Genomic DNA, 13,748 nt, shown 5'->3' on the forward strand with positions numbered 1-13,748 from the left:
TTTGTGCCTTTAGTTCTGCAAAGTCCTGCATAAAACCAGAGTTCAGGAAGGAAAGGTGGAAGTGTGGAAGTAGGAACTACAGGTGCAGCTGGACAAGAAAGTCCAAAAACCACATTGAGAGAATTTAAACATTGTAGGTAAAGTTTCTTACGCTGCTGTTCCTCTGCTCAGGTATCGTCTGCAGACGGTGAGGTCTCTGGCGGGGGTCAGCCTGATGCTGAGGCTGCTGTGGGCCTGCCTCAGGTGGGACGACATGGCCGTGAAGCCGTCTGCTGCCGTGGGGACGACTAGGAAAGGTGAGCAAGTGCTGCACGCTTCATGTTTACCTGCACAACTCATCAACTTTCACGCCTTGTGTCTTGATGCTTTTAGTCCATGTAAGTGAAGCTTTTTGAAACTTGTTCACCACAGAAACCACGGACACCGACATCATCACCACAGAGATCATAAAGCGGCGAGACGTGGGGCCGTACGGCATCCGCTCCGAGTACTGCATCAGGAAGATCATCTGTCCCATCGGGAACAGAGACACTCCCAAAGGTAACGCCTCAGCACAGGAGGAACTTTACCCCTGAACTACATGTGTTTGGACCGGGGGGTCTAAATTTAGTTCAGGGGTAGATAATCTCCCCTGCTAGGGGGGTAGTACTTTTCAAAGGTCCTAGGACTTTCAGGGGACGGGGCCTGCAATGCTGAACGTATCTGATTGGTAGATTAACCGCAGTGTTTTTTTCCTCCCTCCATCCACAATAACATCACACACATCTGTGATTCTCTTGATTTCTCTTTCTTTCATTAGTTTTTATTTGTTCTATCTTTTTTGTATGTGTGTGTACTTTTCAGTAGTCTTCTCTCAGCCCACCGTGAACGCGTTTCTCCTCCCGGTGTTCCGGTTTTACAAGTGAATTTCAAGTTTCAGGAATTTTTCGACAGGGTCAACTTTTTTGTCAAATTTTATCTTTTTCAAAAAAATGTCAAAAAAAAATTTTTGTCAAAAAAAAATTTTGGCCCAAAATTTTTTTGTCAAATTTTTTTTGGTCAAAAAAAAAATCTGTCAACATTTTTTTGGTCCATTTTTTTTTCAAACTTTTTTCTCTAAATTGTTTGTTCAGATTTTCTTTCGTCAAAATTTTTTTTTTGTCAATTTTTTTTGTCAAATTTTTCCAAAAACCATTCATAGTCATTTTTTTTTCTTTTTCTTTCATTAGTTTTTATTTGTTCTATCTTTTTTGTATGTGTGTGTACTTTTCAAAAGAAGAAGCTGTGATTCTCTTGATTTAGCAGCTTGTAACAGTAGTCTTCTCTCAGCCCACCGTGAATGCGTCTCTCCTCCCGGTGTTCCGCTTTTAAAAGTGACCCTGTAAACTGGAGACCTTCAGCTGAACGTGTCAGTGTTTGTGGAGTTTACACAGCTGTTGAAACACAGAGGGAGTTCCTGGGAATGCAAACTAGTTTAGTTTTTATTAAGATTTCAAAATATCCTCATCAGATATTTAATGATGGTCTAAAGACGTTTATGAGAGATGCATCCGGCCGAGAGTCTCCAGTTAACAGGGTCGCCGTTTAAACCAAAACACCGGTCGATCTCTGCGATCACGGCTTTTTGAGTTCAAAAGGATTTTAAAGCCGTGTTGAAACGTCTTTGCTACTCACGCTTATCTCCTCTCACGTGTTGATTCAGTGAATCCATCCGTGATGAAATATAGCACCATCTAAAACAGACCAGCTGAGTCTCTTCATGCTAACAGGCTAACTGTTGTGTTGCTCAGAATGATACCTGCCTGTCCGTCTGCTTCTATGGTGTCATCTGTGATGAATGGCATTCCTCTTTGTTTTACTGCCCTCTACTGGTCTGGTGGTGTAGTGCATTTACTTTTCTGATTTGCACAATCTTCCCTGGACTTCAGCCCGTTGAAACGCAAACAATGGGGGCACAGGAACCTTTTAGTTCAGGGGAAAGTAGTTCTTGGGGCTTAAAGACCCCGGGACTCTTGGTTGAAATGCTCCTCATGTCAGTGAGATGCTTCGCTGGAGGAGCTGCGTTCAGTGATGATTTTTGTTTGTGTGTTACAACGAGTAGAGACCCCGACTCCTCAGAGGAAAGGTCTCCGCTCCAGTGCCTTAAGGCCAAAGAAGCACGAGCCCGCCAAGCTGACCGGACCTCTGGCGGTGGAGTCGTGGGTGACCGAGGAGGAGCTGGAGCTGTGGGAGATCAGGGCCTTCGCAGAGAAGTGAGAAATGGACACCAACACAACGTTCAGAGCGAGGACTCGCGTTACAAACTTTCTTTAAGTTAACATTTCCTCATGTTTCACAGACTGGAGAGAGACAAGTCGCAGGGCATCGACTCCTCCAAGAGCAGCAACCTGAGGACGGCCGAGGACGTCAAGGCTCACCTGGAGAATCAGCTGAGGCAGGCCAGACTGGCAGCACAGCAGGTAGGAACCAAGAAGAGTCTCATGAAGTTAGAAAAAAGGCCAACAACAGCAGGAACAAACACGATTCTAGTCCGTTAGTCCGAAGAGATGTGAGAGAAAACTAAACTCTGCATACTCTGTGTTATTTCTACTCACAGATTCTGCTTTATCTTAAGATTTTGGGCGCTGGAAGTGTTCTAGAACTCCAGAAAGGTCTATGGTTAGTAACTTTAATGGGACAGGAAGAGTTAAAGTGAGAGAGAGGGAAAGACAGGATCCCAGTGTGTCAGTCTAAGCCTTTAGCAGCATAACTAAGACCTGGTCTAAGCCTGATCCAGCTCTAACTATAAGCTTTATCAAAAAGGAAAGTTTGAAGCCTACTCTTAAAAGTAGAGAGGGTGCTGAGACTAGGTTGGGTTTTTGGACTGTGGGAGAACATGCACCATCATGCAGCCTCTCTCAAACAACATGCAGAGGAAGTTTCATTATGTGAGGTTTATTTTTAGCGACCTGCGAGCTGCAGAAATAGAACGGCCTGAGATGCTCTGATCTCGTCTGAATATCCACGGATCCAGGTGTGGGTGCACACTTTAGAAATTGGTGGTCTCTCTTTGAATATGTGGTTCCAGTGTTGATACACACGCCTCAAACTCACCTGGAAGCGATGGGGATGATTCTGCAGCTCCTTCATCAGACGGGGAATCTCTCCTTGCTCTGGTCTTGCTAGCAGGAGATGATTGACTAAAGTGTCGTGCTGCAAAGATCAGGAAAATAAATGCATCTGACTCGGTGTGAAAAAGCCATGAGGCTCCTTACTTCCTTGTTTTACAAAACTGCATTCATTCAGCGAACTGTGAGCTCTCATCAGGTACCAAAAGCCTGATGGACGAGGCATCAGACTGTTAAGTTAAAGTTTGTGGGTGTTATTTAAAGGATGCTGGTTTAATGCATCGTTGAAATCATGCGCCCCATGTACAGAGATTAAAGTCCTCTCTCTCTCCTCCCAGTCTCCTGCTCTGTCCTCAAAATCAAGGGCCCCCAAAAAACCCTCCTCTCATCATATCTGAAATGTGTTCCCCACAGAAACGTCTGGAGCAGCCGAGGCCGAGCACGCCCGGCTCCTCTTTCACCACAACAACAACAACAACCAGCTCCACCTCTTCCAGCACTCCCAGCACCCTGGCGTCCTCCAACCAGAGGCCGGGCCAGGTCACACCGGGAACCAAGATGGTCCTGGCCACCAAACTGGGCTCTCCGGTCTCCTTCCAGCAAGACAAAAACTTCCACCAGTCGTTCGCTTCCTGGGTCAAACAGGGTCAGAGCGGCAAGGACAACAACTCAGGTAAGGAGGACTCAGATAATCATCATCGTCTGATTTTATTTTCCTGTAAGCGCAGAAGGAAACAAAGACTCTGACATCCTCCTGATGAATTAAATATTATAAATATGACTTTAAAGAAGCAGAAAAGAAAAACACTTTTTTGATTTCTCCCCTTTGTTGACGTTTATGTTGGACCTCCCTCATCGGCTTTATCCTCCTCTTCCTGTTCCTCGTGTCTCATTTTCACACGTCATGTGATTGGAAAGATAAATCAACGTATGGCTCGTGGTGTCCACTTCTTTAAACCCCATTATAAACTTATTTTAACCCTTTAAAGACCGCTGAGAGCTTTAACAGAACGTACACAATCAATCTGAGTCGTTCAAGCTGCTGACTCAGACCTCTGAGTGGACACCACGGTCATACTCCGCCTGTCCCGGTCCTCTTACTCCGGGTGTGTGCGTGACCGCCGGTGGCCTGCTGTGTCTTGCAGCTTCCGCCCCCTCCGAGCAAACCTTCCAGATCGCTGGCAGCCCAGTGACTGTGGCCGGTCAGGTCATCGCCGCCAAACTCCCCCTGCCCGCTAACAGCAAGATTGTCACGCTCAACATGCCCGCCACTCAAGGAGGTAGGCCGCACGTACGCGTGTCATCCATTCCTGCTGGTTTCTGGCTCCACCGTGACCGAATGGATGCAGCAGCTGAGACGCAGAGTCGCTTCACGTGTTGTTTTCTGTGTTTCGATGATGTTTTTATTATCTGGGCTTCTCCTGAGTTGTTGCTGTCGTCACATGTGTGTTTTTATTTTGCTTTGTGGATTCTCTCAGAGAGACGCTCACTGAGCACGCCTCGCCGCATCCCTGCATGTTTCAGTGCACAGCTTCCTCTGCATACTCGCCTCTCTCTGACCTTAATGTCCTCACAAACAGGTCCAGTCCAGCAGAAAGTCTTGGGTATATTCCCCTCCGGACCTCCTGCAAACCTGAGGACGTACAGCACACTGCATCCCACGACGGGGAACATCAACCTCAGAGCCTCCACCTCCAACACACAGCAGGTACGACAACACGACAGGTTTCACTCACAGATCCGTATCTGATCCGTCACAGCACCAGATCTGATTTCTATTCCAGTTAATGTGTTAACTTCCACTGGATCCACTCTGTTGCGTTCCGGCTGCGTCTCTGATCCGGCAGGTCGGAGTCCTGAGCTGTCCCCTGGTCCTGCTCTGTGCCGGACCGGACACAGATCTAGTGGAAGTCCTGTGTTGCAGGAGTAGAAACATAAAGCAGGAGGTCTGACGTTTTCACCGTTTTGTTCCAGGCGATCGCAGCAGGAATCCAAACACAACCTGGCACGACGATGACCCAGACCGCATCTCCGTCTACCTCCGTGAGCCCCGCGCTGGTCCGAGGTCCGGCTCAACAAGGTGATCTATCCTCCTGATCTTGTCTGTGCACTCAGCGGAGCCTATACCTGACCTGGTGATCTTACTCTGTCTTCTCTCTCTGCAGGCCTGACTCAGCAGCCGGTGACCTCCATGGGTCCGGCTCAGCCTGGATCCACACCTGTGGCTGGATCTACACCTGCAGTTCAGAGAGCCGCCGCACCTGCAGCCACCCCTCCGGCCACTAGACCGCAACAGGGTCAGGTTAAACTCACGATGGCTCAGCTCATGCAGCTCACGCAGGGAGCTCAGGTGAGGATTCAAATCAATCTATATTTATATGATCCCAACAAACATTCTCCTCAGACTCTTTCCAAACAGAGCAGGTCTAGACCATACTCTATGTTCTATTATTAACAAAGACCCAACATCAAGACCGGATCAGATCCAGTCCCATCTTCCAGACAGGACTCAGTCTGATCTCATCTTAATCCACCATGAGCAGAGCACTTTGCAGCATTTAGCAAGTTACAGTGGCAAGGACAAACTTCCTTTAACAGGCAGAAACCTCCAGCAGGACCAGACTCATGTTAGACACACATCTGAATCTGAGACCGTGTTGGAGAGAGGGATAGAGGGAGATGAAGAGAGAGAGAGAGAGATGATAGTGGGGAGACGGATAGTAGTAGTTGTAGCAGCTGGAGTCTGGACCACGTCCACAGCAGCAGAGATCCAGAGGAACCTATGAGACAAGGGAGCTCAGGGACTCCAGAAAGGTCTAAGAAAAGAGAGAAGAGAGGGAGACCAGAAGAAAGAAAAAGAGGAGAAGAAATGGTGAAGGAAAGGATAGAAGGAAAGGAAAGGACAGGATAAGAGAAGGAGACATAAAGGATGAAGAAACATGGGAAGAAGAAAGAGAGAAAGAAATAAGGAAGGAATAAAAGAGAGAAAGGAATTAAAGGAAAAAGGAATACAAGAAAGAAAGAAGGAAGGAATAAAAGAGTAAGAAAGAAGAAAAAAAGAGGAGAAAGAAGTAAAGAAATCAAGAAAGAAAAGAAAGGACAGAAAGAAAGAGAAAAAAACAAAGGAGTAAAATAAAGGAGAAAAAGAAGGAAATAAGGACAGATAATAAGAAGGATAGAATGAAAGGAAAAGGGAATGAAAGAAGAAAATAAGAAAGAAAGAAAGCAAAAGAATGAATAAAAGAGAAAGAAGTAAAGAAAGAAAGAAAGAAAGGATGAATGACAGACCCCAAAAAAGGAATCTCCAGCAGAGATCCAGAGGAACCTACAAGACAAGGGAGCTCAGGGACTCCAGAAAGGTCTATGGTTAGTAACTTTAATGGGACAGGGAGAGTTAAAGTGAGAGACAGGCAGAGAGAGGAGAGAGAGGGAAAGACAGGATCCCAGTGTGTCAGTCTAAGCCTATAGCAGCATAACTAAGACCTGGTCCAAGCCTGATCCAGCTCTAACTATAAGCTTTATCAAAAAGGAAAGTTTGAAGCCTACTCTTAAAAGTAGAGAGGGTGCTGAGACCGGGTCAGGTTTTTGGACTGTGGGAGAACATGCTCCATCATGCAGAGGAAGTTTCATTATGTGAGGTTTATTTTTAGCGACCTGTGAGCTGCAGAAATAGACCGGCCTGAGAATCTCTGCAGGAAAACAAAGAGAGAGAAATCTGTGTTTGAAGGAGAGTCCAGATTCATTTGAATCTTTAGGACTCTTCTGATCTTCTGAAGAACCTTTAAAAGATTCTGAATCCACACTTGCATCCTTTCCTCTCCTGAAACCTTCAACACGTTCCTCTCTCTCTGTTTTGAATCTCGCTGCATTAAAAGTTTAAAAGGACGTCACTGTGATGAAGCTAATCCTCCTTCTCTCTGTGACCCTGCAGGGTGGAAACCCGGGTCTGACGGTGGTGATCCAGGGTCAGGGTCAGACCCAGGGCCAGCTTCAGATCATCCCGCAGGGTGTCACGGTCATCCCCGGTCCCGGTCAGCAGCTCATGCAGGCCGCCATGCCGAACGGCCAGGTGCAGCGCTTCCTCTTCACCCCCGTGCTTCCATCCTCGTCCGCTTCGACCACCGCCACCCCGACCAAACCCGGACTCGCTCAGACCCCTCCCACTCAGATGTCGTCACCAGCTCAAGCCAGACCCCTTGCACAAGTCCAGACCACTCCCTCAGCCCTGGCTCAGACTCAAATGGCAGCTCCTATCCCCGCCCCGACACACATGCCAGGTCTCGCCCCCAATTCTGTCCCCGCTCCTCTTACCCCGGCTGCTCAGATCTCCATGCAGACTCAAGGTCCAGGTGGTCCCCCGTTATCCGGTCCTGCTCTACCCCACGTTGCACCCCGCCCCACCACGCAGGTTTTATCTTCGACGCTGGCGTCTGTATCCGTGCAGCCTCCAGTAGCAAGACCTGTTTTCAGCTCCGCCCCCGCCATGGTCCAGACCCCGGGGTCCTACCCCACACAGACCCAAACCACAATGTCGCTTCCGATCCCAAGACCGGCTGCCCCCCTGCACCACCTCCAGACGTTCAACACCACCCCCGTTCTAACGTCGGCCCCAGTCCAGATGCACGTCTCCGCCCCCATCCCCGCTCTCGCCCCGGTCTCAGGCCCCCCTAACTTAGCCCCGATGCCCGTCTCTGCCTCCCTTCCCTCGCCGGTCCAAGTCCCGACCCCGGCCCTCGCTCCGGTCTCTGCTCCCGTCATCGCTGTGGTGTCCACGCAGATGCCGGTCCACTCCCCCGGCAGAGCTCTCACCCAAATTCAGACCACCGCTCCTGTCCCCCTTCACGCTGCTGTGGCCAACGCTGTCGTCACGCCGGTCACGGCGACCTCGACGAGGCCGTCAGTGCCGGCTCTGATGGAGCAGCGGGCGGCTCAGCCCCAGGTCTGGACTTCAGTCTCCCCTCAGGCTCAGAATCCGCCTCAGCAGGCCGCAGCTCCACTTCAGACTCCGACCCAGGTCCCTCTCCCCGTCCCCGCATCGCTCTCCACACATTCCCCCGTCACCACTCTGCCTCAAGCTCAAGTCCAAGTCCAGCACCCGGGCGTCGTGTCAGTGCAGCAGGTCTCACAGATCCCGGTCTCAGCGGTCCAGGTTCACATGAAAGGATTACCGGTCTCGTCTGTCGTCACCACAATGAGACCCCCGCAGCCTCAAATCCAGACCCAACCACACCAGATCTGTGCTCAGATTCAGGTCCAGCCCTTCAGCCAAGTCCAGCAGATTCAGCCCCAAGCACAAGCCCAGAACCACCCCCAGGTCCGAGTCCAGTTTGAACCACAGACTCAGCAGCATGCCCAAGTCCAGCCCGCTCCCCCGAATCAACCTCAGGCCCAGTTTCATTCACAAAACCAAACCCTAGCCCAGGTCCAGATCTCAGCACAGTCCCAGCTCCAGTCCAGGGTTCAACCTCAGTTCCACCAACAGGGACAAGCCCCCTTTCAAACCCAGACTCAACCCCAGCCTCAGGTCCAACAGGTCCAACAGGTCCAACAGGTCCAACAGGTCCAACAGGTCCAAGCTCCTCATGTTCAGTCTCAGGCCCAAACACAGCTCCAGACCCAGATCCAGACCCAGCTCCACCCCCAGGTTCAGGTCCAGTTCCAGCAGCAGAGCCAGATTCACCAACAGACTCAGGCCACGCAGCAACCCCAGGTCCAAGCCCAGCCCCAGTTTCAGGTCCAGTCCCCTCAGCAGGCCCAGGTCCAACAGCAGATTCAGGTCCAAACTCAACCCCAAGTCCAAGCTAAACTTCAAGTCCAGTTCCAGCCTCAGAACCAAACTCAAGTCCAAGGGCAGCCCCAGCTTCAGGTCCAGTCCCCCATCAGGCACCAGCTCATCACCGTGCCCGGCCTCCAGCAGCCGGTCCAGCTCCTGTCAGCCCTCCCGCCCCACGTCGCAGCCCAGATCCAAGCCCAGATCCAGGCCCAGGCCCAGCAGCAGGGGGGCACGATCCCCCAGCAGATCAAACTGCAGCTGCCAATCCAGATCCAGCAGACAGGGGGGCAGATCCAGACCCACCAGATCCAGAACATGGTGACGATACAGGCCCCGGCGAGTGTTCAGGAGCAGCTTCAGAGGATACAACAACAACAACAGCAACAACAGCAGCAACAACAACAACAACAACAACAACAACAGCAGCAGCAACAACAACAACCAAAACCAAAGAAGAAGAAACACCTGGAGGCTAAAAGGGAACAGAAAGAGCAGACCCTGCAGACCGTCAGTCCCGGGGACGGGGTCCAGAAACCGGTGAGACCGGTCGTGTTCCTGATGTTTGTTTCTGACGGCGTTCTCAGACGTTTCTGAATATTAATCTGAGTTTGATTCTTCAGGTCGTGATGAAGCAGAACTCGAGCGCCGAGCAGCTGAAGCAGAGGAAGAGTCTGGCTGCAGCCGAGCGGGAGGAGAACCAGAGGTTTGGAAACCACAGATCACAGACGTGTTAGAGAGACGTCGTCCTCAAACTACTCTTTAATGCTATGATCTATACAAATCACTTCACTTAATAAGATGACTTAATTAATTCATTAATAATAATAATGATAATGATAATAATAATAATGATTATAACCTTCAATATAAAATAAATAAGTAGAGGAGAGTAAAAAAATAAATAACAATAAAATAAGATAAGGAGAAGTAAATAAGTTAGTTACTGACAAAATAATAAAATAATAATAGAAAATAGAGAAAAAAATAATAATAATATCAAATAAATTAGCAGTTAAGTTAATTAATTAATATATTAATTAATTAGAAACAATAATAATGATAATAACCTACAATATAAAATAAATAGAATAGAGTAAAAAATAAATAACAATGAAATTCAATTAAGAAGATAAGATTAATTAATTAATGAAAACAATAATGAAAATAAAATAAATTAGCAGTTAATTAATTAATAAATTGAAAACAATAATAATGATAATAACCTACAATTTAAAATAAATAAATAGAGGAGAGTAAAAAAAATAAATAACAACAATGAAATTAAATTAAGAAGAATATAATAAGATTAATTAATTAATTAATGAAAACTATAATGAAAATAAAATAAATTAGCAGTTAAGTAAAGTTAATTAATTAATATAAAATAATAATAATAACATAAAATATAAAAAAAATAGAGAAGAGGAAAACACAAATAAACAATGAAAATAAGATAAATAAGTAAATTAACACAAAAAACAGCAACATCTAAAAATAGAAAATAAATAAATAAAGAATAGAAAAAAAATCTGAAAATAACATGAATAAGTTAATGTTAAAAAAGAAAAATAAATAAGAAAGGAAAAAAGAATAAAAAACATATTTAATAACCTTCAATCAGAATAACAGAGTATGCAGGGAGGACCCTGCGTGAGGAGGTGCCCCCAAAACGTCCCACTAATGGACAAAGGGACACTTAAAGAGACAGACACAAATTTAAAAGACATGAGGACTCTTCTTGTTGGTGTAATATTCATATTTTCATAATAAACATCATGCAAAATTATGTTTTCTGATTATTTTGATTACTATGATTAATTTAAGTGGACTGTATGCTCACTCCAGGGTTAGTGCACACTCTGTTTTTATTATAAACATATCCCACTCAGGTCTCTGGAACCTCTTCTCTTCCTCCTCAGAATGATCGTGTGCAACCAGGTGATGAAGTTCATCCTGGACAAGATCGAGAAGGACGAGAAGCAGGCGGCTAAGAAGAGGAAGAAGGAGGAGGTGGTGGAGCAGAAACGCTCCAAGCAGAACGCCACCAAGCTGACGGCGCTGCTGTACAAACACAAGGAGCAGCTGAAGGCCGAGATCCTGAAGAAGAGGGCGCTGCTGGACAAGGAGCTGCAGCTGCAAGTCCAGGTCAGACCTTAAACCAGATTTTTGTATAAAGTCCAGGTCAGACCTTAAACCAGATCTTTATATCAAGTCCAGGTCAGACCTTAAACCAGATCTTTATATCAAGTCCAGGTCAGACCTTAAACCAGATCTTTATACCAAGTCCAGGTCAGAGCTTAAACCAGATCTTTATATGAAGACCAGAGTCAGATCTTAAACCAGATCTTTATATCAAGTCCAGGTCAGACCTTAAACCAGATCTTTATATCAAGTCCAGGTAAGACCTTAAACCAGATCTTTATATAAAGTCCAGGTCAGACCTTAAACCAGATCTTTATACCAAGTCCAGGTCAGAGCTTAAACCAGATCTTTATATGAAGACCAGAGTCAGATCTTAAACCAGATCTTTATATCAAGTCCAGGTCAGACCTTAAACCAGATCTTTATATCAAGTCCAGGTCAGACCTTAAACCAGATCTTTATATAAAGTCCAGGTCAGACCTTAAACCAGATCTTTATATAAAGTCCAGGTCAGACCTTAAACCAGATCTTTATATCAAGTCCAGGTCAGACCTTAAACCAGATCTTTGTATCAAGTCCAGGTCAGACCTTAAACCAGATCTTTGTATCAAGTCCAGGTCAGACCTTAAACCAGATCTTTATATGAAGTCCAGGTCAGACCTTAAACCAGATCTTTATATGAAGTCCAGGTCAGACCTTAAACCAGATCTAATATAAAGACCAGAGTCAGACCTTAAACCAGATCTAATATATAGACCAGAGTCAGACCTTAAACCAGATCTAATATAAAGACCAGAGTCAGACCTTAAACCAGATCTAATATAAAGACCAGAGTCAGACCTTAAACCAGATCTAATATAAAGACCAGAGTCAGACCTTAAACCAGATCTTTATATCAAGTCCAGGTCAGACCTTAAACCAGATCTTTATATCAAGTCCAGGTCAGACCTTAAACCAGATCTTATATAAAGACCAGAGTCAGATCTTAAACCAGATCTTTATATCAAGTCCAGGTCAGACCTTAAACCAGATCTTTATATCAAGTCCAGGTCAGACCTTAAACCAGATCTAATATAAAGACCAGAGTCAGACCTTAAACCAGATCTTATATAAAGACCAGAGTCCGACCTTAAACCAGATCTTTATATCAAGTCCAGGTCAGACCTTAAACCAGATCTAATATAAAGACCAGAGTCAGACCTTAAACCAGATCTTATATAAAGACCAGAGTCCGACCTTAAACCAGATCTTTATATAAAGACGAGAGTCAGACCTTAAACCAGATCTTATATAAAGACCAGAGTCAGACCTTAAACCAGATCTTTATATCAAGTCCAGGTCAGACCTTAAACCAGATCTAATATAAAGACCAGAGTCAGATCTTAAACCAGATCTAATATAAAGACCAGAGTCAGACCTTAAACCAGATCTAGTATAAAGACCAGAGTCAGATCTTAAACCAGATCTAATATAAAGACCAGAGTCAGATCTTAAACCAGATCTAATATAAAGACCAGAGTCAGACCTTAAACCAGATCTTTATATAAAGACCAGAGTCAGACCTTAAACCAGATCTAGTATAAAGACCAGAGTCAGACCTTAAACCAGATCTAATATAAAGACCAGAGTCAGAACGTCCACAGATCCATGTGAACTTCCTGTTTGGTGTCTTTCAGGAGGAGCTGAGGCGGGACATCGCCCGGCTGCAGAAGGAGAAGGACAGAGCTCGAGCCGCCATCACTCAGGCCGCCGCCGCAACCGTCAAGGCTGCCGCGGCCCACTCCTCCCACGCTCCCCACGCCACACATTCCTCTCACAGCACCCACACCTCACCCTCGCCTTCCTCCTCTCACAAACGAAAGAGAGAGGAGGAGCGGGACAGAATCCGAGACAGAGACCGGGACCGACATCACGACAAGGACAAGAAGAGGGAGCGGGACAAAGACAAAGACAAAGACCGGGACAGAGAGAAAGATCGAGACAGCGAGCGAGAGAGGGAGAGGGAGAGAGAGAGGGAGCGGGACAGACATCGGGACAGGGAAAAACACCGGGACAGGGACAGAGAGAAAGACAAGGACCGGGACAGAGACAGGGACCGAGACTCAAACTCCTCCAAACACAAGAAGAAGAAGAAGAAGCTCTCTTCTACCTCAAAGGACCACAAGAAAGACAGCAAGCTGTACTGTGTCTGCAAGACCCCCTACGACGAGTCCAAGTAAGTCCCCTCAGATCCAGCTGACGCTCCTCTGTGATGGTTTCAGGGTCACAGAGATTAAGACGGTCTGTGTCCTCTGTGTTCCCTCAGGTTCTACATCGGGTGTGATCTGTGCTCCAACTGGTTCCACGGCGTGTGTGTCGGCATCACGGAGAAGGAGGCGAAGAAGCTGGAGGACTTCGTGTGCAACGACTGCAAACAGGGTCAGGAGGGGGCGAGCAACCAGGAGTTATACTGCATCTGCAGGACGCCGTACGACGAGTCACAGTAAGTCCCTGTTTACACATGATCACTCTTTAACTTCAGTTTAAACTTCATCAGATTTAATCCTCAACTCATCCAAATAATACAAAGAGAAGTATCAGGAGGATTCACTGAGACCCTGGAGGGACAGAGGGACCAGATCTCTGCAAGATCTGAAGAACAAGAAAAACGATCTTTAGTGACAAAGAAGGAAGACCGACTCTGTGACTTTTATTACCTGAGATCAAACTTTGATTTTAGTGATGCTCCTCTGAGTGTTTGACCTGAA

At 46.5% G+C, this 13,748-nt stretch overlaps 1 protein-coding gene across 1 annotated transcript in view; it reads left to right on the forward strand.

Annotated features, from left to right (window-relative positions):
- bptf (bromodomain PHD finger transcription factor) overlaps positions 1-13,487 on the forward strand; it is a 33,059-nt gene extending 19,572 nt beyond the window's left edge. The window contains 13 exon segments of the mRNA XM_034711399.1: positions 172-296; positions 412-540; positions 2,081-2,231; positions 2,318-2,438; positions 3,501-3,759; positions 4,667-4,794; positions 5,061-5,166; positions 5,252-5,436; positions 7,018-9,396; positions 9,480-9,562; positions 10,779-11,004; positions 12,678-13,216; positions 13,307-13,487. Coding sequence (XP_034567290.1) covers positions 172-296; positions 412-540; positions 2,081-2,231; positions 2,318-2,438; positions 3,501-3,759; positions 4,667-4,794; positions 5,061-5,166; positions 5,252-5,436; positions 7,018-9,396; positions 9,480-9,562; positions 10,779-11,004; positions 12,678-13,216; positions 13,307-13,487 — 4,612 coding nt within the window.
- The last annotated feature ends 261 nt before the right edge of the window (positions 13,488-13,748 follow it).

Source organism: Notolabrus celidotus, chromosome 20 (genome assembly GCF_009762535.1).
Source record: "Notolabrus celidotus isolate fNotCel1 chromosome 20, fNotCel1.pri, whole genome shotgun sequence".
Taxonomy (NCBI): domain Eukaryota; kingdom Metazoa; phylum Chordata; class Actinopteri; order Labriformes; family Labridae; genus Notolabrus; species Notolabrus celidotus.